Source organism: Salvelinus sp. IW2-2015, linkage group LG13 (genome assembly GCF_002910315.2).
Source record: "Salvelinus sp. IW2-2015 linkage group LG13, ASM291031v2, whole genome shotgun sequence".
NCBI lineage: Eukaryota > Metazoa > Chordata > Actinopteri > Salmoniformes > Salmonidae > Salvelinus > Salvelinus sp. IW2-2015.
The window spans coordinates 21,147,130-21,173,782 of record NC_036853.1 but is presented as its reverse complement, the minus strand read 5'-3'; the positions used below and the strand labels follow the sequence as shown (position 1 = coordinate 21,173,782).

General features: G+C 43.5%; 1 protein-coding gene across 1 annotated transcript in view; it reads right to left on the bottom strand.

The window, feature by feature from the left end:
* The window catches only part of usp24 (ubiquitin specific peptidase 24), a 47,480-nt gene that overhangs the window by 20,052 nt on the left and 775 nt on the right, over positions 1 to 26,653 (bottom strand). Inside the window, 29 exon segments of the mRNA XM_070446189.1 lie at positions 1 to 121; positions 304 to 466; positions 573 to 795; positions 1,603 to 1,796; positions 1,903 to 2,058; positions 2,247 to 2,355; positions 2,437 to 2,522; positions 2,614 to 2,787; positions 2,943 to 3,152; positions 3,306 to 3,542; positions 5,193 to 5,333; positions 8,449 to 8,525; positions 10,153 to 10,264; positions 10,605 to 10,736; positions 13,162 to 13,311; positions 13,457 to 13,564; positions 14,391 to 14,489; positions 14,618 to 14,875; positions 15,784 to 15,995; positions 16,107 to 16,221; positions 16,404 to 16,562; positions 16,765 to 16,839; positions 16,943 to 17,008; positions 17,268 to 17,333; positions 21,977 to 22,012; positions 22,112 to 22,234; positions 22,345 to 22,488; positions 22,701 to 22,768; positions 22,907 to 23,075. The exon segment at positions 1 to 121 is cut by the window's left edge and continues 41 nt beyond it. Coding sequence (XP_070302290.1) covers positions 1 to 121; positions 304 to 466; positions 573 to 795; positions 1,603 to 1,796; positions 1,903 to 2,058; positions 2,247 to 2,355; positions 2,437 to 2,522; positions 2,614 to 2,787; positions 2,943 to 3,152; positions 3,306 to 3,542; positions 5,193 to 5,333; positions 8,449 to 8,525; positions 10,153 to 10,264; positions 10,605 to 10,736; positions 13,162 to 13,311; positions 13,457 to 13,564; positions 14,391 to 14,489; positions 14,618 to 14,875; positions 15,784 to 15,995; positions 16,107 to 16,221; positions 16,404 to 16,562; positions 16,765 to 16,839; positions 16,943 to 17,008; positions 17,268 to 17,333; positions 21,977 to 22,012; positions 22,112 to 22,234; positions 22,345 to 22,488; positions 22,701 to 22,768; positions 22,907 to 23,075 — 3,983 coding nt within the window.

The window sequence follows — 26,653 nt, the reverse complement described above, 5'->3', positions numbered from 1 at the left end:
GACAGGGCCTCTCTAGCGATGATGCAGTCTTTAATAGAAACACTCTGCTGCTTCACGCATATCCCAGCATGCAGAGCTGTGGGCGGCGCTTCGCCCTCACTGCTGGAGCTGCAGTTACTTCCTGTCGAGAGAGAGAGAGCAGTAAAAAGAGAGAGAGGAGAGAGAGAGAAATCCTCAGCATAAGGCTAAAGAATCAGAAGAGCGTAACAGACAATCCATTTCATTGCTCACAATTCAGGCTGATGTGTATGTTGTTACATGTGTGTCAACATATTCCACCAGTGCCTTGTATGTGTGTCTCACCAGTGCTGCTGACACGGGTGCGGACCCCAAGTGGGAGGAGCGAGCTGTGCTCAGGTCTGATTGGCTGTGGACTGCCGACGAGGTCCAATCGGCCAGCGGCTGCTGCCCATGTCAGACGCATGAAGCACGCCAACGTCGAGGTGAAGTCCCCCACCTCCATCGTCTATGGAGGAGAGACATGGTTAGAGGTGTGTGTAAGATGTGTGTGTATTAGGTGCATGTTTGTGTTAGGTATGCATTAGGGTGTGTGTGTGTGTGTGTGTGTGTACCTGTATAGCTACGCGTGCAGCAGGGATGATCTCCTCTACTCTGATGGAGGAGCGTTCAGACAGAGACATCTGTCTATAGGAGCTCTTCTCTGGCGTTCCACACAGCGACAGCTGCCTCCCCGGTCGCCCCGCGTTACGGAACGGCCGACTAGACAGCGTGTCGCCCTCTCGGATGACATCATCATCCAGCAACGACGGCATACTCTGGCCAACCAAAAGGAACCTGCAGGGGAAAGAAAGATCCAATCACATTCAACCTCTCTAACAACTTATCTAAACGTGTGTGTGCAGTGGTGGATTTCGTTATAGGCGACATGGACAGCCGCCCAAATTCAGAATGGTGACATTTGCGATCGGTTTTCTATCGCTCATTTGCACATCACGTCAATGATATCATGTCACCGTGTGGGACTGAAGGTCAATTAACCTTGGGCGCCCTGATTCTAGTTGCCTGGGAAGGTCTCCCACTCAGAAGTACGAGATGGGGAGGGGGGCGGGAGTAGGTTGACCTCAGGTCTCCCCACTGGAAGCCCGAGGTAGGGGAAGCGGGGAATCTATCAAATAGCYCACCTCTAACGTTGTACAGTACTAATGCAATTAGTACAATCAGTCACACTACGAATTGCTACCAAATAAACTACAATTGACTCATAATACTGTGAATATATAGTTTCACAGACATATTGTTGCATTTTTTTCTGGTTTGAGCAAAATCGTTAAGAATAATATAAAACCAGTCTGCACACCACCAAGGTGAATTGGTTTAGTCTTGACTCTTGGTTGACAGTGTTGGGGGATGGGTAATGTATTGATGCTCGAGTGCCAAAGTGTCTTTGTTACTTATTTTTGTATATATTTTATATTTATATAGTTTTACATTTTATGGATTATTTATTTGTGTTGTTCCAAATGTCTGAATAAAAATGACAGTTAGTGCAGAATGGTGGGTGGGGGTTCGCCCAGGGAGCCATACAAGCTAGAACCGCCACTGTGTATGTCTGTCTGTCTGCCTGTGTCTGTGTCTGTGTACCTGGCCAGTTGTAGACAGATGGAATAGACTCCCTGTCTGGTCTCATAGTCCACCTCAGAGGGAATAGAGTCTCGCTGCATCACGTTCACCACCAAACTGAGACCTCCAGCTTTCAGGAAGTTCTCACAGAAAGACTTGACACTGGTCTTAGCCATCTCATCATCTGAGGTTGGCATCAACTTAGAACTCAACACCTTGAGAAAGAAAGAGAGAAAGGAGAAGAGAGAGGTCACAGAAAGAAGTGTGTGAAGTGTGTCCGTCGACAAGTGTGTGTGTGTGTGTATAGGAGTGTGTGTGTACCTCTAGGTTGTAGAGGACTCTGAAGGTGGACATCCCGGGAGCAGAGGATCTGAAGAGTGATTCCAAGATGGAGGCAGCACTGGGCTGGTGCTGCTGCTTAGAACCCAGAGACGGAGACCGAGAGCCTGACCCCTGACCCAGGGTGAACAGCGTCTTCTACAGCAGACACACACAGGAAACGCATACATGTTATCACCCTGGCTCTGGTCAGAGGGGTTGAACTGTCCTCATCATTTCAACCCAAACACAAACTAACCCACCYGGCCTGACGGTTGCTAGTACAGGGTTAGATTATTATAGTACTGAAGGGTTAGTAGCTATAGAACTAGTTCATGTAAATGTACCTGATGACTCCAGACACTGGACTCTTTGGGAACAAAGTTATCTAGAGCATCCTGAACCTCTGGGTCTGTTGGGATCAGCAGCAGCAGCTTACGCACACGCAGGGTTGTCCTGGAACACACACACACACAGAACGTCATTCATTCAGGTCCAGGTCCTTGAAGGATCTGTGTGTGTTCGTGCACAACTCACCGGGGTTCGTCCAGGTTGGCCAGCTGGTAGAGCATCTCAAACACGTTGCACACCAACGCCATGACAACACCTGGAAGGGACTTCTCCTACAAACACACCGTTAGCACATAATCAGACACAAACATGAACTCAATGTGTTCGTATATACATGTCAGTGAGTGATTGTGTGTGGTTTACCTGTTCCATAGCGTAGGCGGAGTTGAAGACCGCAGAGCTAGAGGAGGATGCGGAGGCGGAGGACTCTGAGCTGCCACCAGAGGGCGTCCCGGTGCCAGAGCTCTTCACTGTCAGAGACTGCTCATCACTGAACCCCAGCTGGGACAGCAGCTTCTGGTCCCGGTTCATTGTCAACTACAGAGCGAGAGAGTTACACAAAACACACAGATACATATGATACACAGTCACTCACACACACACACACACACACACTTCCATCCTTTGGCTTACTACGCTGTCACACACACTGTTCAGTCATCGACACACAAGTAACACACACACACACTCACCACGCTATCATTGGCAAAGATTTGGACATTGTCGACTGGACAGCTGAGGTGCTCAGCGATCTTCCAGCGGATGCTGCCTACAGTTTCATTACTGTGGGCCTCCAGGGTGAAGGTGTCTTTGGTGGACTCATAGGTGACGTGTAGAGAGACAGGGTGGCCGTTGAACGARGCTCCGTGAGGTAGAATGGTACGAGGCACAGAGTACAGATCCTACACACACACAGTCATTTTTCTATCTTTCCATGTCACGCTCTCATCCCCCAAATTGAAATGTTTATAACGACATATGGGTGAGATTAGTCTAACGTTTAAACTAAAATTATAAATGACGTGTTACATATTTTGGTCAGTGTGAGGTCTTACCTCGATAGTGATGACGTAACGCTCAGCCAATAGCAGCAGCCTCTCAATGATCACCAGTTTGGTGGACCTGGAAGGTGATTGGACCGACGTAGCAACAGTTGGCATGGCGGTGGCCGTCAGCATCTTGGTTGCCCTGGTAACAGCATGAGTCAACGTGGGGCCTCCTAGAGCTGAACTGGCCYCCTCGAGTCGCTTGTAACAATCAGCAATGAACTTCTTGTGTAAAGACACAGAATCCTACAGACACACACAGCGGGGACGGAGAGACTGAAAAACAGCTTCTATCTCAAGGCCATCAGACTGTTAAATAGCCATCACTAACATTGAGTGGCTTCTGCCAACATATTGACTCAACTCCAGCCACTTTAATAATGYAAAAATTGATGTAATAAACGTGTCACTAGCCACTTTAAACAATGCCACTTTATATAATGTTTARATACCCTACATTACTCKTCTCATATGTATATACTGTACTCTATACRAMCTACTGCATCTTGCCTATGCCGTTCGGCCATCACTCATTCATATATTTTATGCACATATTCTTATTCATTCCTTTACACTTGTGTGTATAAGGTAGTTGTTGTGAAATTGTTAGGTTAGATTACTTGTTAYATATTACTGCACGGTCGGAACTAGAAGCACAAGCATTTCGCTACACTCGCATTAACATCTGCTAACCATGTGTATGTGACAAATAAAATTTMATTTGATTTGAGAGTCAATAGCAGAGATCGTAACCATGACCACCCCCCACACACACATACAGGTTTGGGTACTAACGGATTGCATGTAACAGGGATTATGTAATCGGATTACAAAAATGAAGTAACTACCAGCCCAGATTGCTTAAAATAAATATGGCGTAATCAAATTAGTTATATTCTTAAAAACAACGTATTACTTCATCTAATATCAAGATGTTTGCTGCAATAGAAATTGCAGGTTTTTGAGAGCTGTGCTGAGTGTAAGTCACCTTTTAGTGGAAATGGATACTTCTCCTTCCTATTCAAATCTATTTAATATCTACAAAACTGCCAAATTACTTTCCTTGGTTGTCTCCACAGAAACTTTCTTTAAACAAAAAAACATCAGACCCCCACTTACTGAGCACTAAATCATCCCCCATTTCATCAGGATCGTTATGTCAAAAGGACACTTTAGTTTAGTTAACACAGCTCCATCCTGTTTGTTCACTTCCTAAGCCCTGGGATGACACACACGACAAATCAGCTGCTTGCACAGCTAACCCTCTAGTTTCAGTGGAAATAAGTACACTGAAATATACCTGTCAGCCTTGGCAGACAGATCTACGTGTTTTTGCAAACTGAGAATAGTCTACATTCAGAATATTTGCACAATTGAACATCCAACTCATGAAATAATCAGATTTCTCTTGGATCCGTTACATATGTCTACTTTATCGTTCCAGACTGTTATGTTAAAGGTGGGTCAGACAATCAAATGACCATTTCCTCTTTTACTGAGCACTATCTGCTCGGTGGCTGGGTGCAGTAGGCCTATAACTGCACAATCAAAAAACGAGTTGGGTATGCTTTTCCTACAACTTGACAGTGAAGCTGACTTTTTAGCAGTGATGCCATTTCATCAAGAAGATGCAACAGGCATCTGAGCCAGCAATTGCCCAAAGATGCTGGTGAGCTGGGTGGGCAAGAGGGGAGGTAGGTGGGCAGAGGTTACTCATCAGTCTGCAGCATAAACTGATGTGGCAGATGCRGGCTAACCAAGTAATCCAAAAGTATCAGATTGCGTTACTCATTCCAATGTATTATATTACTAATTACTTTTACTGTCATGTAATCTCTAATCAGTAACTGATTACCTTTCTCAAGTAATCAGTCATAAAACCCTGCACACACACACCTTCTTCATCTTTGGGTTGAGGTTGGTGTAGCTGTAGGTGATGATGAGCTGGATGGCCTCGTTAGCGATCTCCTCGTCAGGCGTTTCCATGGCGATGCGCCAGATAAAGTCCATCCCAGACAGGTCCAGCCGCTCCACACACTACACACAGGACCGTAATGATAAAAGGGTTGGGGTGTTTAGGCCCCACAGGTGCATTAATCCTAACGGTCATGCTAGTGTTAGCCTCATATGCTGAATAAATTGACAGAAACTGGTCAGAATGTTGGAGTCCAGAAATTATTTTCCAGCTCTGAAAATAATGTCTCAATACTGATATGGAGATGAACGACTGTCTAGATATGTCATGAACCAAATTATTTAATAAAAAGGGGTCGTTCCACCATGTCAGTGTCTTTTGAGATGGTGATTTTTTTTTGATTTCGCCTCATTTTAACATTGTTATATAGAGCACATATATGTTCAACATAATAAATGTTAATTACAATACATTTAAAAAAAGACTATAGCAGTGGTTCCCAAACTTTTTTATAGTCCTGTACACCTTCAAACATTCAACCTCCAGCTGCGTACCCCCTCTAGCACCAGGGTCAGCAACCCTTTCAAATGCTGTTTTTTTGCCATCATTGTAAGCCTGCCACACACTATACGATACATTTGTTAAACATAAGAATGAGTGAATTTGTCACAACCAGGCTCGTGGAAAGTGACAAAGAACTCTTATAGGACCAGGACACAAATATTAATAATAATCAATAATTTTGCACTTTATTTAGCCATCTTACATATAAAACCTTATTTGTTTAACAAACATTGTGAATAACACACCACAGGTTAATGAGAAGGGTGTGCTTGAAAGGATGCACATAACTCTGCAATGTTGGGTTGTATTGGAGAGAGTCTGTCTTAAATAATTTTCCACACACATTSTGTGCCTGGATTTACTTTTCATGCTAGTGAGGGCCAAGAATCCACTCTCACGTAGGTATGTGGTTGCAAAGGGCATCAGTGTCTTAACAGTGCGATTTGCTAAAGCAAAACATTTCAGGCTGTCAGGCATTCCCTTGGCAGCAAGAGCCTCTCGATGGATGCTTCAGTGTACCCAAGTGGTGTCGGGGGCAAATGCTTGCACGRGCGTTACCACTCCACCATGTCTCCGTCATGGCTTTTGCGCCATCAGTACAGATACCAACACATCTTGACCACCAAAGTCCATTTGATGTCACAAAGCTGTCCAGTACTTTAAAAATATCCTCTCATGTTGTTCTGGTTTCCAGAAGAGGATGTCTTCCTTAATTGACACCCCATAAACGTAATGGACATATACCAGGAGCTGTGCCAGGCCCGCCACATTGTCACATGTGCTCCCTCTCCAGCCTCTAGGTCACCAGGCTGCTCGTTATGGCGCACACCTGTCACCATCGTTACGTGCATCAGTGCATTATGACACCTGGACTCCATCCCCTCCTTGATTATCTGACCTAAAAATGTCACTCCCTTTGGTTCCTTCCCCAGGAGTCATTTTTTCAGTTTCATGTCTGTGCGTTGTTCGCGTTTCTTGTTTTGTATTATGTTGTTTATTTATTAAAAAACACTCACTCCCTGAACTTGCTTCCCGACTCCCAGCACACGTTACACACGTCTGTTGACTCATCCAGCTGTAACGCATATAATAATTCACTGGCTTGTATGCAAAGCAGTAATTGTTTCAAAACATCTCCAGCCACGTCACTGATGAGTCGTGAAACAGTGTTGTTTGATGAAGGCATTGTCTGTATAGTTTTTTTGCCCTTTTCCCACAGTATTGTCCTAGCCATATCCGCGGGAGCAGGAAGAATTAAGTCCTCCACAATAGTATGGGGCTTGCCTGTCCTAGTTCACCATATAAGGCGCTTCTAGCCCCTTCTTATTAATGGTATCTGTTGCTTTTATACATGTCTTACTACTCGAAAGTCATCTTTATTCTCGCTCAAAAAACTCCCGTGGCTTATTTATCAAATTGTCATGTTTCGTTTCTAAATGTCTGCGCAAGAGMGAACGTTTCCTGCAAGAGAGTAATGGTTAATGTGTTTGGATGTTAAATATTTGAGTAGGCTACTGTATTTGACATGGTATTACTTCGCTTAACACTAGATGGTTTAATTTTATTTTTGCCAATGAAACGAGGCTACTCAGGCGAGAGAAAAAAAACTCACCCAAATGTATAGTCCCATTGGAAAATATAAATGTACTGTTTGAAAATGAGAAATTAATTTTTWAAAATGTGAATCACCTTTTTATTTGYCGTACCCCTGACGGCATTGCGCGTACCCCCAGTTTGGGTATACCTGGACTACAGTAAGTATTATTAATGCCTATTAAAAGGTGCACAATGCAAATATCGCTCTGCCATTTCCTGGTTTCTAAAATTGTTTGCTTAATTTCAGTTAGTGACAAAACAAGCAAGTATAGTGTAGAGATTCATTGTACCATCTAAACAGCTGTGAAAAATATTTTCCATAACCAAAATACAGTATTTTCAGCTGTTTGAAGCTGGTGTACAAAACCGAAAGTTAAAAAAAAWAAGCTAAAATGAAACTTCTGACAGATCTTTAACTCAAATTTCTATGTCAATTTTGTTGGGTCGCCCCAAAAGTTATATATCGCCGCTTTAAATGGCAAATAAAGTCAGAGTTGATCTTAAAAATCAGCCATACATTCTTTTATGACAGAAGAAATGGAAGCTTGTTTTGTGCAACAGGCAATTGAATGCAAGCTTCACAAAAGAAATTAAGTTTGTAAAACATTTCTAGCCTGTCTATATATGGGTAACAAGGTTGATGTGTTATGCTCGACCAACTCATTTTTCCACTACAAAACACTTTAATCATATTCAAAATCAGATTTATTGAATTCTCCATGTGGTCTATATTAAAAAGGGCACTTATCCGAATATAACAGGCTTCTAAAATTCTTTATTGGAGCACAATTTCMAATTAAAATATCAAGTGGACACATAAGGCACTAGTTTCGTGTAATGACGTAAAAAGGGTGGTGTGTAGACAAATGTAACTATACCTGTGGGAAACAAAGAAAATGCAACCAACTGGGGACATTTTGGCGATCCTCATAAGGAAAAAGGCTATTTCTAGAATTAGGGTTAGGATTAAGTTTTGGMGTTAAGTTTAGGGTTAGGGAAAATAGGATTTTGAATGAGAATCAATTGTGTCCCCACAATGTTAGTAAAACAAGACTGTGCGTGCGTGTACTGACTCACCAGTTGAGTCCCCTGGCGTTTCAAGCGATGGTCACACAGGTTGACATTCTCAAAAAAGGTCTTGAACAGATTGAAGCCTGAAAAAAATCCCAAATAAAACCCTGGTTAAAGACACTATGTAAGATCTATATGCAGTGCATTCGGAAAGTATTCAGACCCCTTGACTTTTTCCASATTTTGTTATGTTACAACCTTATTATAAAATMGATTAAATTGTTGATTGGTCTCAATCTACACACAATACCCCATATGACAACGCAAAAACTGGTTTTAAGAAATGTTTGTAAACATAAGTATTCAGACCCTTTACTCAGTACTTTGTTGAAGCACCTTTGGCAGTGTTTACAGCCTTGAGTCTTCGCGAACCTGTATTTGGAGAGTTTCTCCCATACTTCTTCGCAGATCCTCTCAAGCTCTGTCAGGTTGGATGGGGAGCGTCGCTGCACAGCTATTTTCAGGTCTCTCCAGAGATGTTCGATCGGGTTGAAGTCTCAGCTCTGGCTGGGCCACTCAAGGACATTAAGACTTGTCTCGAAGTCACTCCTGCATTGTCTTGGCTGCGTTCTTAGGGTCGTTGTCCTGTTGGAAGATGAACCTTCGGCCCAGTCTGAGGTCATGAGCACTTTGGAGCAGGTTTTTTTATATTTTTTTCTTTGCTCCGTTCATCTGACTAGTCTCCCAGTCCCTGCTACTGAAAAACATCCCCACAGCAATCTCAGCCACCACGTTTCACCGTAGGGGTGCTGCCAGGTTTCCTCCAGACCTGACGCTTGGCATTCAGGCCAAAGAGTTCAATCTTGGTTTCATCAGAACAGAGAATCTTGTTTCTAATGGTCTGAGAGTCCTTTAGGTGCCTTTTGGCAAACTCCAAGCGAGCGGTCATGTGCTTTTTACTGAAGAGTGGCTTCCGTCTGGCCACTCTACCATAAATGTCTGATTGGTGGAGTGCTGCAGAGATGGTTGTACTTCTGGAAGGTTCTCCCATCTCCATAGAGGAACTCTTGAGCTCTTGGTCACTTCCCTGACCAAAACCCTTCTCCCCCGATTGCTCAGTTAGGCCGGGCGGCCAGCTCTAGGAAGAGTCTTGGTGGTTCCAAACTTCATCCATTTAAGAATGGTGGAGGCCACTGTGTTCTTGGCAACCTTCTATGCTGCAGACATTTTTTTGGTACCCTTCCCCAGATCTGTGCCTCGACACAWTCATGTCTTGGAGATCTACGGACAATTAATTAGACCTCATGGCTTGGTTTTTGCTCTGACATGCACTGTCAACTGTGGGACCTTATCTAGACAGGTGTGTGCCTTTTAAATCTTGTACAAGCAATAGAATTTACCACAGGTGGACTCCAATTAAGTTGTAAAAACATCTCACGGATGACCAATGGAAACAGGATGCACCTGAGCTCAATTTGGAGTCTAATAGCAAAGGGTCTGAAAACTTACGCAAATAAGGTTCTGTGTTTTATTTGTAATAAATATGCAAACATTTCCAAAAACCTGTTTTTGCTTTGTCATTGTGGGGTATTGTGTGTAGATTGATGAGGAAAAATATTAATTTAATCAATTTTAGAATTGATTAAACAAAACTTGGAAAAAGTGAAGGGGTCTGAATACTTTCCAAATGCACTTTATGTCAATGAGTGGACTGCCAACAAAAATGTAAACAAAAGATACATTGTGTGTGTGTGTGTGTGTGTGTCTCACCATTCATAGTAATCTCGTAGGGCTCCAATTTGAGGATCTTCTCTTTGAAGAGCTGCTGCTGAACATCACTCTCCAGATCATGCTGGCCCTTAGTGAACCACTCAAAACACATCTACACACACAGGTAAAGTCAGAGTGGTGGAAAAAGTACATCATTGTCATACTTGAGTACAAGTAAAGATACCTTAACAGAAAATGACTTAAGTAAAAGTCACCCAGTAAAATCCTACTAGAGTAAAAGTAAAAAAGTATTTTGTTTTAAATATACTTTAGTATCAAAAGTAAATGTAATTCCTAAAATATACTTTAGTATCAAAGGTAAAAGTATAAATAATTTCTAATTCCTTATATTAGGCAAACCAAACAGCACGATTTATTTGTATTTGTTTTTATTTACACACAGAGAGACAGAGAGAGAGACAGAGAGACGACTATGTAACATGTGTAGGTACCTCTCTGTCCAGCTCGCAGACTTCGGGCCCAGAGACCAGGCAGTCCCATAGTTCTTTGGCTCTGTTCCAGACCAGGTAGAGGCTGGCCTCCTGGAGGAAGAAGGCCAGGAACTTCAGGTGGCCGTCTAGATACTGAGGAGGGGAGGCAGAAAGAGTCAGAGGCTAGCATGTACTTCAAACCACAATCGTCCCTGACCACAATCATCCCTGTTCCGAGGAACTCTAAGGCTTCATGCCACAATGATTACCACCCTGTAGCACTCACTTCTGTAATCGTGAAGTTCTTTGAGATGCTGGTTATGGCACACATTAACGGCACCATCCCAGCCACTCAAATTTGCATACCATCCCAACAATCTCAATTGGTCTCCACACTGCCCTCACCCACTGAGATAAGAATACCTATGTGAGAATGCTGTTCATTGACTACAGATCAGCATTTAACACCATTATCCCCTCCAAGCTTGTCACCAAGCTTAGGACTGGGTCTGAACACCTCCCTCTGCAACTGGATCCTGGACTTCCTGACGGGCCGACCCGAGGTGGTGAGGGTAGGCAACATCACCTCCACCAGGCTGACCCTTAACAGAGGAGCCCCACAGGGATGTGTGCTTAGTCCCCTTCTGTACTCCTTGTTCACCCACGACTGTGTGGCCACGCACAACTCCAACACCGGCGACAATGAGTCAGCCTACAGGGTGAAGGTCAGAGCAACAATCTCTCCCTCAAAGTCAGCATGACCAAGGAGCTGATCGTGGACTAGAGAAAACGGAGGGCACGGACACCCCCATCCACATCGACAGAGTGGCAGTGGAGCAGGTTGAAAACTTCAATTTCCTCGTTGTCGAAACCACTAAAGACTTAAAATGGTCCAAATACACACGCAGTCTTGAAGGCGCGACAGTGCCTCTTCCCCCTCAGGAGGTTGAAAAAGTTTGGAGTGGGCCCTCAAATCCTTAAAAAGGATCTACAGCTGTACCATTGTACCATATTGACTGTCTGCATCACTGCTTGGTATAGCAATAGCACCGCCCTCGATCGCATGGCGCTACAGAGGGTTGTGCGGACAGCCCAGTACATCACTGGGACCGAGCTCCCTGCCATCCAGGACCTCTATATCAGGCGGTGTGAAAAGAAGGCCCGGAAAATCAAAGACCACAACCACCCAAGCAACCACACAATTTTCTCTGTTGCCGCACGGCAAGAGGTACCGTTGGATCAAGTCTCACAACAACAGGCTCTTGAACAGCTTCTATCCCCAAGCAATACGACTGATAAATAGCTAACAAAATAGCTAAACGGACAGTTTACCTTTATTGACGTTTTCTTTTATATTTGTCTCTTTGCACACTCACAGGGCCCTACACACAAACATTCACTCCATCATTTGCTAATTCACATATAATATGCATATACATTTATACTGACTCTACACACGCACTCACATGCAAGCTGCTGCTACTACTCTGTTTCTTATATCCTGTTGCCTAGTCCCCTTACCCCTGTACATATATATATATATACCTCCTTCACTCCAGTATCGCTGCACATGTAAATTTGGTATTGGAACTGACTTTTTAAATATTTCCTGTATATAGTATGCTTGTGTATTTCATATTTATTATTTCTCATGTGCTTTTTTCTAGTAAAACATTGTTTTTGATTATTGCATTGTTTGGTTTAGAACGTGCGAGAAATGCCTTTTGCTGTACTTGTGACATTAAAATGTCAAAATCTCACAGAGGTCAAAATCCTCAGTCCATCATCTCAACTAGGGCCGGGAAGATACGAGTATCGTGATATTTAGTATCGTGACAAGGAAACAAAACACGAAAGCAGACTCAACGTCTTCAGAAAAACAGCCCAATGTTGGAAACAAACATCATTATGTGGTCATCCAGTCACATATTTTCCAAGCTATATCACACTATATTTTACATTCAGCAGAATTCTTTGTTGTTGTTGTTGTTGTTGTTGTAATTTTTACTCCCCAATTTCGTGATTACGATCTTGTCTCATCGCTGCAAATCCCCAACGGGCCTGGAAGAGGTGAAGGTCGAGTCATGCGTCTTACGAAACCGAGCCACGCTTCTTAACACCCGTTCACTTAACCCGGAAGCCAGCTACACCAATGTGTGGAGGAAACACCGTTCAACTGAAGTCAGCCTGCAGGCACCCGGCCCGCCACAAGGAGTCGCTAGAGCGCGGTGAGCCAAGTAAAGCCCCCCGGCCAAACCATCCCCTAACCCGGACGACGCTGGACAAATTTTGCACCGCCCTATGGGACTCCCATTCATGGCCGGATCGAACCCCAGGCTGTAGTGACGCTGCAACACTGCAAATCAGTGCCTTAGAACACTGCGCCACTCAGGAGGCCATGCAACAGATTTTTTTAAGGACCAAAGAGTTGTCTGCTTGGTGTTCTTTTTTGCCATGGAAAAATTATTGCAATACTGGTATCGTCACAGCCCTAATCTCAGCCACATAAACTCCTACCAAAGCTCTACAACACATCAAAGCAAATCACACACAGACACAAGCAGACACGCTGCAGTACCTCCTGGTAGGTGTATCGTCCATCTACCAGTGTGTATCCGGCCAGTCCATTGCTCCCAGCTGCAGACACAGCCAATCGATGACAGACCACCAAAGATCCTGTGATCAATTTGACGATCTCAAAGTTCTTCTTCAAGTCCTGGATGATGCTCTGCTGGGGAAGCACATGTGCTATGAAGATGTGTCTGTTCATTTTAAAATGTGTCAAGTAATGTGTTCATGTAGTTTTAATGCTGTCGACTGCTGCCATCTTGGATAAGGTCTCTCTTGCAGGGGTAGTGTGTGTGTGTGTGTACCTTGTCCTGTTTCTGGTAGGTCTGTTTGATGAAGGAGCGTGTGATCTCATGGAGCTGCCGCAGAGCTGGAACCACCCAGACCGCTTGGGGGCTGCCCTGCTGTGAAGACTACATACACACACACACACACACACACACACTAGATGAGCAGTAGCGTCAGATTCCTTCAGCTCATCCAATCACATGACACAGAACACCAGAGCCACCCCCCACACACACACACCTTACACCTTGATGCCCAAACACAAATCTTATCCAATCAATACGTCACTCCTTGAGTCATACACCTGGACTTCCCACCAACACACACAATGAAGACTGGCCCATTCCACAGAAAATTAGACACCTGATGTAGTACTGAAACAGCTCATGTTACCCTGTGGGAACCAAGTGGGAATGTGGAATTTACCACATACACCTAGGAAGAATCCACTTGAATGCCCCTCAACCTGTAATTACTAGTGGGAAACTCGTCTATCATCCCTGAGRTCCGACTTCTCCACATGCTGACCTCTGACGTCAACAACTAAGGAAATTACCTCGATAACAACATTTTGGGCAGTTAAATGCAACAACAAAAGCAATCTATAAATATGGTTATTGAACCCTATAATTTCTTTACAAGCATGATAGCTGCACTTTTAGATAATGGTTGACGCAGCTTGTTGGCCAAATAGCCAATCTGTGTTTCTCAACGAGTTCAAAGCACGTGAATGCATCCAACTGGTATTTACGACTTCACAACTTGTAATTTCCACTTTCCCACTTGGTTATGAACGCAGCATTAAAATCAAGTGCAGCAATCCTTCAGTGACCAATCAAATCCCCCCCGTGATCCAGCACTCCTCCAGAATTGGTTGGTGTGTAGCATTGACAAGATTGTAGGTGAATGCTGACTGGTCAGTAGAGTTGGAAGTGGAGGGGCTTCTCTTACTTTGGCCAATGAGTTTTCTTTGGCTTTCTTCTTGCCCCAGGAGCCAGTAAGAAACGAGCTCTGAATGTCGCTGGTTTTACCCTGCTCCTCAGTCTGAGTCTACAAACATAAACTGGCTTATTCAGGGCGTGTGCGTGCGTGTAAAAAAACATACATTGATATTCAAAGGCTGTGAGTGACAAAGCGCTTCAACCTACAGAGAAACAGAAAGTGTGGGTGTTTCTCACCTTCTTGATGTCTTCTATACATTTGATGATGTAGCAGCGCTTTACAGTCTCCTTCACAGCATATGCGTCAGTGAGGATGGCCAGGTGTTCCTCAGACGCCTGCTGTACCAGGGAGGTAGGCAGGATGGGCAGGTGGGCTAACTCCCACAGCACCTCCAGCACCTTCCCTGTGGTGGCCTCAGACCGGGCTTCTCTACCGATCCTCCCAATCAGACTCAACAGCTTCTGCCTCACACGGTCACTCTCTACCTCCCAGCTCTGGAACACACACACACACACACACAGGGCCTAAAATTAACTTTTTGTTCCACCAGCTATGATGGCTGGTAGATAAAAAAAATAAAAAATAAACCAGCCAATCAGATTGTTTTTACCAGACAAAATATTTTTGTTATAATTACATTAAAAAAAATAAACCACGCTTTGCGATTTTTCCGAAACAAGAAATGTATTAGAAAATGTGGTAATATTGCTCAATTTCATTTCATTTTTTGTGACCTGAGTCTTTTACCAAAAATATCAGATAAAAAAAAGAATCCGCTTCCCCTTTAAGGGCAGGTTACCGTGGTAACAGGACCACTCGAATCATGTCACTTGTGTCTGTGTGAGATTTGGGATGTGACTAGTAGTAGACAGCATCTACAGCGTCTCTGCTATCAGTAGAAGCAGCAGATTCAAACGAACATTGAAAAACAACCCGAGCTTCTGAACAAAACAATGTAAATAGCCAAGAAATAACAGGACAAAGTCTCACTTTGCTGACTTGAGTAAATTAAAACCAACATTTATGCCTGTGCCAGCGCCTCCAAAAGTGTATCTATCAGCGCTTCACTCACAGTGCGCAAAGCTGTTGCTGCGCGAAGTCATATGTAGGATTTGTATTTCTTTGTGCGATTAGCAGCTATGAAACAAAACAGCAGAAATATTTAGAAAACTCACACATGCTCATACTTGACTTCTGACTCTTATTTTTTATTAACAAATGCGAATGTAATGCTTGCAGTGTAGAGCCTGCAAATTGACCACCATCCAACGTGGCTGGTGAAATAGACATTCTTACCCGCCAATAGCTAAATCTACCAGCATTTGGCGGGTGTTAGTAATATTTGCAGGACATAAAGTTAACACGAACAGACACAGAGACGTTCCTAATCACACATACAGACCTTCTGTATAAGGACAAACAGGTGGCTGAGCTGGTCTAAGTTGAACTTGACGGCAGCTGCAGCCATGATGGTGTGGATGTTCTCAATCACCGTGGACGACTGTCCTGCCTGTATCATCCAGATCTTAGAGAGCTCGTCCAGAGACAGTTTACTGCCCAGCAACTCAATGATGCCTTTTATTCGATCACAATACTGGGCCTGGTCTATGTTTCCTAGAACACACACACACACCTATTACTGCTTTCTGTTACCTGGAATCACATGTCAAGATAGATAAAAGTACAAATATGTTGTTCCAGTGCTAACATTAACATTGTCTTTACCCTCCAGTGCTATTGAGAGGACAGAGTTCTCCACCAGCCAGTCCAGCAGTCTGTCTGTGTCAATGGCATTCTTCACCGTCTTAGACACAGTACTCTCCTCAATCAGCTTAGTCACCTAGACACACGCATAAACACATTTCATACCGTTTATAGTAAGAAGCATCCACATGGACAATAGCCTAACAATAAGGAGAGCGACACCAGTTTGTCTTGGCCCTGCTGACTTTGGCAAAGGCTTCCTGTTTTACCCCTGAGTTTAACCTCTAACCTTTCACCGTGTAACCCCTGACCTCTCACCTCTTTGAGGGAGTTCATCTTGGTAGAGAAGTGAGGAGTCTTCAGCATGCGTAGCAGAGTGTCCAGGCGCAGGTCGTCCACCACAGTGACCAGGGTGGTCTGGAACCTCATACACAGCAGCTTTATGGCCGACAGCAGTTCTGGGATACTCACCAGCCTCTACAGGAGGGACGGTAACAATCATCATCTGATGCTGTGTTCATAGGAAACTCTGTACAGTCTGACTGTTCGTTTCAGACTTTAAGCTCTGAATGAACAGTTCTAGACGTTGGACACTGATATTTATAACATTTCCGGGAGCATCCCCAGGTATGTAGAGCAGAGTCTTGTGGGTATACAAGGCAGGGGGGTATTGTGGTACCTTGTCTTTCAGGTCCTTCTCCTCCAGGTTCTGAACATAGGTGATCATCTTATGGATAACAGGATCCAACATGGGCTACAAACACGCAGACATTATTATTAGTCTCATGAACTAATCATCATGCTGAGGATGTACCGTATGATCGTGTCTTAGTGTGTATTGGAGGGAAATGTCTTACCTGCACCAGGCTGGAGTTGAGGTATTCTGCACACACAGATAGAGGCTGGACCAGAGCAGACACACACTGCAGAGAGACAGACAGTTGCATACACACATACTCTAAAAATATTTTTGAAATGGTTGTCTCCCAAGGGTGAGGGGGTGGGGGGGCTTGAGAAGCTACAGTCTCCAGTGGAAGAGAGAGATTAACATGCTAATGGTGGAGATGGCCTTTGCTGCGAAAGGGATCAATGCGTGTGTTGTTCTGGTTAGAATCCTCAAAAGGAAGGACTCATACAAGGAGATCTAAGAGTAGCCACACAAGTATGCATGTGTGTCCTTACCCCAATCTCTATCTCCTGTGTATTGAGTTTAGCCTGGATAGCAGTGAACCCTCCCATCTCTCCAAACTAGAGAGAGCAAGAAGGGAAAGGACATTGAGAGAAGAAGAGACAGAAACAAAAATGAATGGCAATACGACTGTAACGGAACACAGAATTTTCACTTTAAAATGGCAAACAATGGCCAGAGCTTACTCATGATGTTGCACAACGATTTAAGTCAATAAGTCATCGTTTTAGTCAAAGTATGATACTGTATATTTAGGCTTGAGGTGACAAATCCAAACTGCGCACTCCGTGTAAATCCACATGAATGCAGTATCTTTTCCTATGATATGACATACACATTATTGTCAGCCTACGTTTTGTTTCAGTACTGGGRTTTATTTTAACGTTACCACCCACCAGCATGGCATTGTATATTAATCAGAAACAGCTGCAATTGTATTCCTCTTTGCGACTGAAATGATCCAAACAGACTTGTGTTCACTGAGCCATGGAGCAAATTAAAATAAGGGGTGCAAATTTGTTTAACAAAAAATTTATCAGATTCCTTTAGATCATTTGCAAATGTTCACTGACTTGTTAGCAAGTCTGTATAAAAAAAAATATATACACACACACACAGCGGCCAGTTTATTAGTTACACCACCCCGTTCACGAAAATGGTTTGCTCCTACAGACAGTGAGTCACGTGGTTGTGGCTTGCTAGAAAAAGCAGGCAGACAGGCGTCGAGGCATTCATTTACTGTTCGATTGAACGTTAGAATGAGCAAAACGAGTGACCTAAGCGACTGAGCGTGGTATGACCATCGGTGAGAGGCACGTCGGCTCCAGTTTCTCAGAAACGTCCGGCATTGGCTTTTCACGCAGGACAGTGTCTACGGTTTACTGAAAATGGTGCGACAAACAAAAAATATCCAGTCAGCGGCAATCCTGTGGGCGAAAACAACTCGTTGATGAGGGGTCGAAAGAGAATTGCAAGAATCATACAAGCTAACTGGCGGGCCACAAACAGACAAATAACTGCACAGTACAACAGTGGTGTGCAGAACAGCATCTCGGAACGCACAACTCGTTGGTCCTTGTCACAGATGGGCTGTTGCAGCAGACGACCACACTGGGTTCCACTCCTATCAGCCAAAAACAAGAAGAAGCGGCCACATTGGGCATGCGATCACCAACACTGGACAATTGATGAGTGGAAAAACTTCAGCCTGGTCTGACGAATCCCGGTTCCTGTTGCGTCATGCTGATGGCAGAGTCAGGATTTGGCGTAAGAGTCCATGGCCCCATCCTGCCTGGCGTCAATGGTAATGGTGTAATGGTGTGGGGAATGTTTTCCTGGCACACGTTATGTCCCTTGATACCAATTGAGCAACATTTCCATCCCCCGAAGAATTCACGCTGTTCTGGACGCAAAGGGGGATCCCGACCCAGTACTAGATGGGTGTACCTAATAAACTAGCCACCCCTTTATAAATGGTATAATTGTGTGATATGATAGCATTTTGAAAACCTGCTCGCCGCAAGATGAATGGTTTTGACCGCTCATGTTTTGCTACACTACACGCTCCACTGCTTTGACTGGTGTAACAATAGCTAGAAACCACAAGTGTCTATGCAGATAACGAAAAGGCACACGCAAAAGAAAATTCAAGGAATTTAAAGTTAGTTACATGTCACTTGCAGCGTGCATGATCATGAGCAAAGTCATTGTAGCCTATCATTTCACTTCCCATGAGAACCATGAGCATTGTGTTTGCTGTACCGCAGCCGAAGCCTGCCCGCACACTCGCGCGCTGTTTGTGAGTGATCGCAAATATAGAATTSTACCAAATCAAGTCTATAAWAGGTTGGAATACTTTCTTTCTTGACAGCATTCCATTTACACATATGGTAAAAGTCACTAACAAGATGTACTTAGAAAGAACACACAAAGGGCCTTAATTCTTGGAGTTTAAAAAAAATGTTATTAAACAAATAATAAGTTATTTGTCTAGGTACAACATGTACAAACGTCTTATCCACGATAATTAAAACCTTTTTTTTTTTTACTCTGATATGATAAGAACAAATGTTTGAAGCAAAGCATCAGTATCAAATAAACATGTTATCCATAATAAAAACGAAAAAGCTATGATAGGAAACAGTGGGTGAGAACAAATCTTCTGGAGACCTTCAAATGTTCAGGAAATCATTTCCTAGACAGATTTGCCTGGTAGCTAGCAGATTTAGCCTTACACAGCAGGGCAGACTTCTCTGTGGAAAACAGTTCCTCTGGCAATCATAGAAACCTTCTTGGTAACGAGGGCACTCAGCATGTCGGTACTGAGGGAGGCTCTGTACTCGGTTTTGTTCTTAGAAACGATACTGAATATRCATTTACAGTCTGCATTGCTGGGGATGTTGGTGGAATATGACCAATATGCCCAGCATCACAGCCAAAAGGTGGGAGTAGACCAGGCTGCCCCCCCTTTTCATTGTGACGATTTCTCTCCAGGCCTGATCAGTGCGCATGTTGACCAGACTSTGCTCAAAGGTTGTTGCCTGAGAGTCTAACCTCATCTTCCACCAGATCAATAGAGGCTCCCTCAGGAATAATGCAGGGAAAGKGCGCCATGAAAAASTTGAGGGATGACAACTTGGTYGTCTGCCTGTTGGCAATGTCAGCGACTACTGCATGCTGGAGGAGCACATCTCCAAATGGACATTTCAGCAACATGTAGTCTACTGCAGAAGAAAATAAGTTTCTGACATCTGCATAGAAGGTCTTCAGATCCAACTTGCCTTGGCCCCCAATTTTAGTCTCTATAGTAGAGGTACGCTTGTCACCTCTCAAACAGGTCCAGCTCACAAGTATTGGCTTTTTTTTTTTAGACACGGTTCCTAATCAACACTAAAAGCAAAATCATTTTGAAAACATAAAAACGAATGATCGCATAAATACAGACCGCAAACTGGCTACACAAAGCTTAAGTAGGCTGTGTTTCAGCCTATGTAAAGGTGCCTATTGTATTTCTTTAGTAAAGGTGCCTATTGTATTTCTTTACAGTGCATACATCATTTCAGATTTTCAAAATTGATAAAATCTCAAATCTAGTGCAACGGTATTTTAGAAGCATTGCCTCTATAGCTAATATCGGACACTCATTCATTCTTCATCGCTCACTCTAATAAACTCCCGACTCCATTTAATGCAAAGATGTTTACATTTATTTTTGATTATACTTTTTGTGACGTGGATCAGAATTACAGTTACAGTCTATCAGGTTGCATGATCTTCGTAATGTTACGTGGGAAATACAACTAAAGGGACGCAGAATTAAATGTATATCACACTCGCACAAATGCGACCAGTTATTTTTCGTATTTGCATTTAATTTCTTTCACCTGCAAATGCGAGTGAACTGCTGGCACTTTAGAGCCCACTGAACGTTTATCTTAAGTTCGCTAACGTTAGCTTGAAATAATTAGTGTTTACCTTTCCACAACACACGGCGTCGAAAAAGGATTTGTCCACATGTTTACGTACAGCTGACAGTCGGCAAACTCAGCATCACAACAAACAGGAGGGGCAGACACGGGTTAGCTACGTCGAATAATGATGTATTCATCTGCATGTCCGTTGACACAAACTCCGTACATGTCTGTGTGTTGCAGCTCGAGAATCAGGATGTTAGATTTACTTTTTTATTAAAAATCGAGAATCAAGATGTTAGTCACTTTTTATTCAAATGTACATTAACAATAAAAAAAACAAATCAGGCCCCATTTATTTCTGCYTACTTTTAACTCGGATCTCGTACATGGACAGAGAATTACATAGCTGGTACGCACAATGCGTGCATGTTGGCAGGTCTGTTATTTTTTCGAACTATTTCTATGGTGGATTCGCAGCCGCAATTTATGGGAGATGACAAAACTTGAGAAAATATATGGCGAAATCAAAGATAGGCCAGTGGTTGCAATCTGTGGCGAAGTCTTGACAAGCTGTTCATTGCGAAAAAGAAAATACTTCTGCATTTCCCGCTGTGTAATCACATTGAAAATAAGCTCACAAGAACTCCTGATAAAGTTGGGTAGCTGATATTCAGATCTTAAATAGTGGGCCTACCACATGGATGGGAATTCATAAAGATCCAGTGAGGGCTGACATTGTAGGCTACASCTCTGTCCGCAAGTCTTTTTGGGGTGTTTTACAAATGGTAGGCTTACCACATAGATGGGCATTCATAAAATWACATTTCAGGCTACACCTCAGTAAGTACAGTCCGATGCCTTTTGGACTTTTTTGGTCCGGTCTGGACCATCCTTGATTTCACCCAAAAATAGATGTCTATAAATTACTTATTTTCAACTTTCATTCAGAACCAAAAATGAACTGGATTTCAACGTCTGGAAAATCAGTAATTTTCAACATCCGGAAAAAGACGCCTTTTCAACGTCCTGGAAAATATGTATTTTAAACATAAGGAAAATACTTTCACCTTTCATTCAGAACCTAAATTTAACCRAACTTCAATGTCTGGGGGGGCTTTAAAAGTAGTCATTGTGCATGAAGATATATGTTTTGTTAAACCTTGAAATCAGTGGAGTTTTTTGGTATACATTTTAAAGTGAAAAATATGAGTTCTCAGCATAATTCTGTTACCATGAAACTGCCCTGAACTATCACAGAGGTGTGTGTAGGTGTGTGTGGGAGGACTTACCCGATTGACCAGGTCTACCAGCCAGCCATGAGGCTCCTGTAGAAACAAAAGGCACACACACGTGATCAGTCACACATWCATTTTCTTTGTTTTTTATACTTGTACTTTAGAGCCACACCCATATTACAGCCTCACCTTTTGGTAGCTGTTGCTAGGTGACACAGCAAACATGGCTTCCTCTCCAAACACCTCYCTCCAGTTCCTCTGACACGTCTTCATACGGTTCTTAAAGTGGTACTCATTGTCTGGGTTGAAGGCCTACAGACAGACAGCTAATGGTTAAAGGGGCGAGGTGTGTGAATGCTATTTCATGTGACGTGGTGTGTGTGTGTGTTTACTGTATGCATGAGGTCTGTGTGTGTACCCACAATAGTCAGTACACCCATCACGCCAACAGGTATGGGGTCCCGTTTGACTCTCTCAGCCACCAGCTCCACCAGTAACATCAACATGTTGTAGATCCCCTCATGGATCTCTGTTCCCCACTTATGGACCGCACTACTGGTCAGGAGCTAAAAAGGGATGGGAAGAGTGAGAGCAAGCAGAGTGAGTGAACGTGTCAACATTCCACCAAACAGTCCTGTTCAAATAGGCCTCCTTTCTTGAAGATGAGGGGAACTGTGTTTGAAACAGGTTGTACACCACTCACTTATAAGTGTTATGCACACACACAAACACACCAACACACCCTTAAAGGCTTCATTCATGCATACACACAACTCACCTTTTTAAAGGCCTCGTGCATACACCTGTCCATAAACTGCTTACAGTTTTCATCCGCATCCGCCAGACCTGAGAGAGAGACAGAGTGAGAGACAGAAAGAGAGAGASAACTGGGTGTAAAATAATGTGTGAAAAGCATCCAACAGTTACAAGTCACAAAACCCACAACAACAAACCCACCCCACACACTTACTCGCTCTCTCTTACCGTGTTTGGCGAGGCAGGTGGCTGCGACCAGACATTTGCCCAGTGACTCCTCTCTCTTGTAGGGGATGGACCAGTGGTCAGTGAACACTCTGTTCTCCAGTTCATACAGGTTAGTGGTGGGGAACTCCATACTGCTGCCTGAACAATTCCCATTCTCATCATTACTCCTCTGAAACACACAGAAACATTTTATAGTTCTACCAGTGTTGTAGTCCTCGAGACCGGTCTTGAGAGTCTTGGTCTTGTCTAGGTTTCAGATAACATTACTCTGTCTCGGACATTGAGGACTCGTAATTTCTTCGAGACCAGCGGAGTAAGAAACTCAATTACCAGCTCCCATTCAGTCAGACTCAGCGTATAAAACTGTTTGGTCAAGCCAAACATCCACCCTCCTTTCACGASACATTAACATCTTATCGCCTATTCAAACCTGGGCTTCCTACTTTACTCGTAACATTACTGTCCTTTACTTTCATTGAAAAATATCCTCAAACTGTCACACTCGACAGAATGTCCTTTGATTCGCTGGCATATTTTGGAACATATTTTGTCTCTATCTATTAGAGACCTGCTTGGGTTAGTGATCATCTGTAGAGTGGTTCTCTGCCATCAGCACGCATTCTCTCACCATTCTGARTGTCTAAAGAATCAATATGTTCTTCTGAAATATAAACACAGAAATACTGGACATTTTAAACTCATTATGGTGGTTATTTGACACAATTACAATCATGGTCTTGAATTGGACTTKATTTTTCTGATCTCGGTCTTGACTCMCCCCCRTCCCGGTCTTGGTCTTGACTCAGACTCGATTTGCTCCGGTCTATAAAAATCGGTCTCGCTTTCGTTGTCTTGAACACAACACAACAGGCTGTGAGAGGTGTGTGTGTGTGTGTTCAATAACCCCTCTGCCCTTTCAGTACAGCATACCAATATATGATCGATGGAAGGATGAAGGGGGAGGGAAGGAGGGAGAGAGAGAAGCATCAGGTTTCAGCTATCTTCCTTCATAGAAAAAAATGGAAAGAGAGATGAGCTCTAGATGGATAGGTAGATGGAGGGAGTCAGAGATGAGCGTTTCTCTAAGACAGAAACGTCAACAGCCAAACATTTCACTGCTGAGGAGCACCTAAATCAGAAYCCTCTGAACAGCACAGTCCAATCAGAGACCTCTTTTTGAGGTCAAGAAGACAGTATGAACTGTTGACCTGTCTCTTAACGGGTCAGAACCAATAGGCAGTTATCACTGTTTCCTCTCAGCATTATTAACACAGTAACAATAACAGTACTAGTGCTGTTTTCCTGCCTGAGGAGAAGCTAAGGGGAGGACTGGAGCTCTGGGCTTCTCTCAGGAGGACAGGGTGTGGTGTGTTTGTTAGTGTGTCAATGTCTTTCTGGTGTGTGTGTTTTTAATGAGTGTGTGTGCTAATGTGTTTATGTACGTATGTTGCGCAGGGCAGCTAAGTAACCATTCGAGAATGTAGGGATGTTTGTGTGTGTGGAGCTATATTTAGGATGAGAATGCAGGGCCACAGACCCGTGACATGCCTCCTAAGGCACAAACAGCAGAGACGCAAAAAACAAGCTGGAGAGAGAGATGGAGGAGAAAGAGTGAGACGGAGAGATTTGTCTGGCACAATGGTGTGAATGTGAACCATTTGAATATGTAACCTGAAATACATGTTTTCAATATAAAAACAAAACAGGGCTGCTTTTGATGCAGACGGTTCCTGGAAAATGGGGTCCATTTGAAAACATTTTGCAATGCTGTGACCTACTGAATGCAACCCGGGTGTCAGACACACACGCCCACACCCTGGTGATCAACGTCACCATGCACACGGTTTCGCACAGCAATGAAGACTGCGGACATAATCTGCTGTGTGTAGAGAATGGAGATGGTACCCTAACCGCTAGACTAGAGAGATACYCCTTACGATCGGATGCCAAGCAGTTGCCATACCAAGCGGTGATGCAGCCAGCCAAGATGCTCTCAATGATGCAGCTGTAAATWAAAAATTAAAAAAGGATCTGAGGGCTCATGCCAAATCTTTTCAGCCTCCTGAGAGGGAAGAGGTGTTGTCATGCCCTCTTCACGACTGTGTTGGTGTGTGTGGACCATGATAGATCCTTAGTGATGTGGACACCGAAGAACTTGAAGCTCTCGACCCCTCCACTACAGCCCAGTCGATGTGAATGGGGGCGTGCTCGACCCTCTGTTTCCTGTAGTCCACGACCAGCTCCTTTGTCTTGCTGACGTTGAGGGAGAGGTTGTTGTCCTGGCTTCTGACCRCCTTATCAAAATGCAACATTCCAAAATGTAGCTGACTGTTCTGGAGGTTGTCCTCTAACCAGTGATGTAAAAATACTGCCTATCCAGTTCCATGTGGTTTTAGAGTTGTGGTAGTTTAAACAGTGCATACCCCCACCCCAATCGTTGAGTGATGTATTGCCACTTGAAAAAACAACAAGGTTTTGGAGCTTGTGCAGTTTATAAGTAGCTCCTTAAAAAAAAGACATACGATTACTATTGTTGCACATGTATATGTAGATAGTACATTTCATGTTTTCAATATTCTCACAAACTGTTATTGGTTCTTGATTTGGACACTTTAAAACTGTTTTGACATTGGACTATCATTACGTCTTAACAGGAAGCAGCAACAGCATCATTTTCAATTTAAGTATTAGGAATACAAACTGATCTTTCAACATAAAATGTCCAATGGTATTTTACTTAAATCAGGTCAAAACCGCTGAATGAGACCAAAAACGTCTGCGATTGAGTTATTTTGATGATACCCAAATCACCAAAACGGTTTTGCCCTGCCCCTCCTTGATGCTCTCTAGCTAGCTTGCAGCTGCTGTATGCTGGAGTTTAGTTCGACATCATGTAGTTCAGACGGGTTAGACATCACGTTGTCACTGGACTATGAACAATTAAAAATAACTTTCTTTATTAGACAATATTTAAAGCACAAGATGGCCACATCAGGTTCACGGGCGATTGCGAAATCTCAGCTTCTCTAATGTACCTAGTTATAGCCAGCTTAGTTCGCGTAGCTAACGTTGGCTAGCTACATTTTAGTCATTTAACAGACGCTCTTATCCAGAGCCCATACATGAGCAATTKGGGTTAAGTGCCTTGCTCATCGACGGATTATTCACGTAGTGGGCTCAGGGATTCCAACCAGTGACCTTTCGGTTACTGGCCCAACGCTCTTAACCGCTAGGCTACCTATGGACTTCGTCTCCGGCCTAACAACACCGGTGCCAATATCCAACAAACACCGGCTTCTCGGGCATTATCACTAGCTCCATTACATTTTTTACATTTACATTTAAGTCATTTAGCAGACGCTCTTATCCAGAGCGACTTACAAATTGGGCCATTACATTATGCTAAGCTGCAGACAGATGTGCATTTCCCCAAGATAATGAATGCGAAGATCTTAATATCACCACATCTAACGACGCACCCTGACGAACCCTAACGAACCCTAATGACGCACCCTGGCGATCCCTAACGACCCACCCTCACGGGCCGTAATAACGCACCCTCACCGCCCGCACGGGCATGACCACTAGCTCCATTACATTATGCTAAGCTGCAGACAGATGTGCATTTCCCCAAGATAATGAATGCGAAGATCTTAATATCACCACATTCACTCTGCAAACCGGCTTTATTAATAACTATTGCAAACACTAGTTAGTTGGTTAGCAAGGTTGCCCATGTAACGTTAG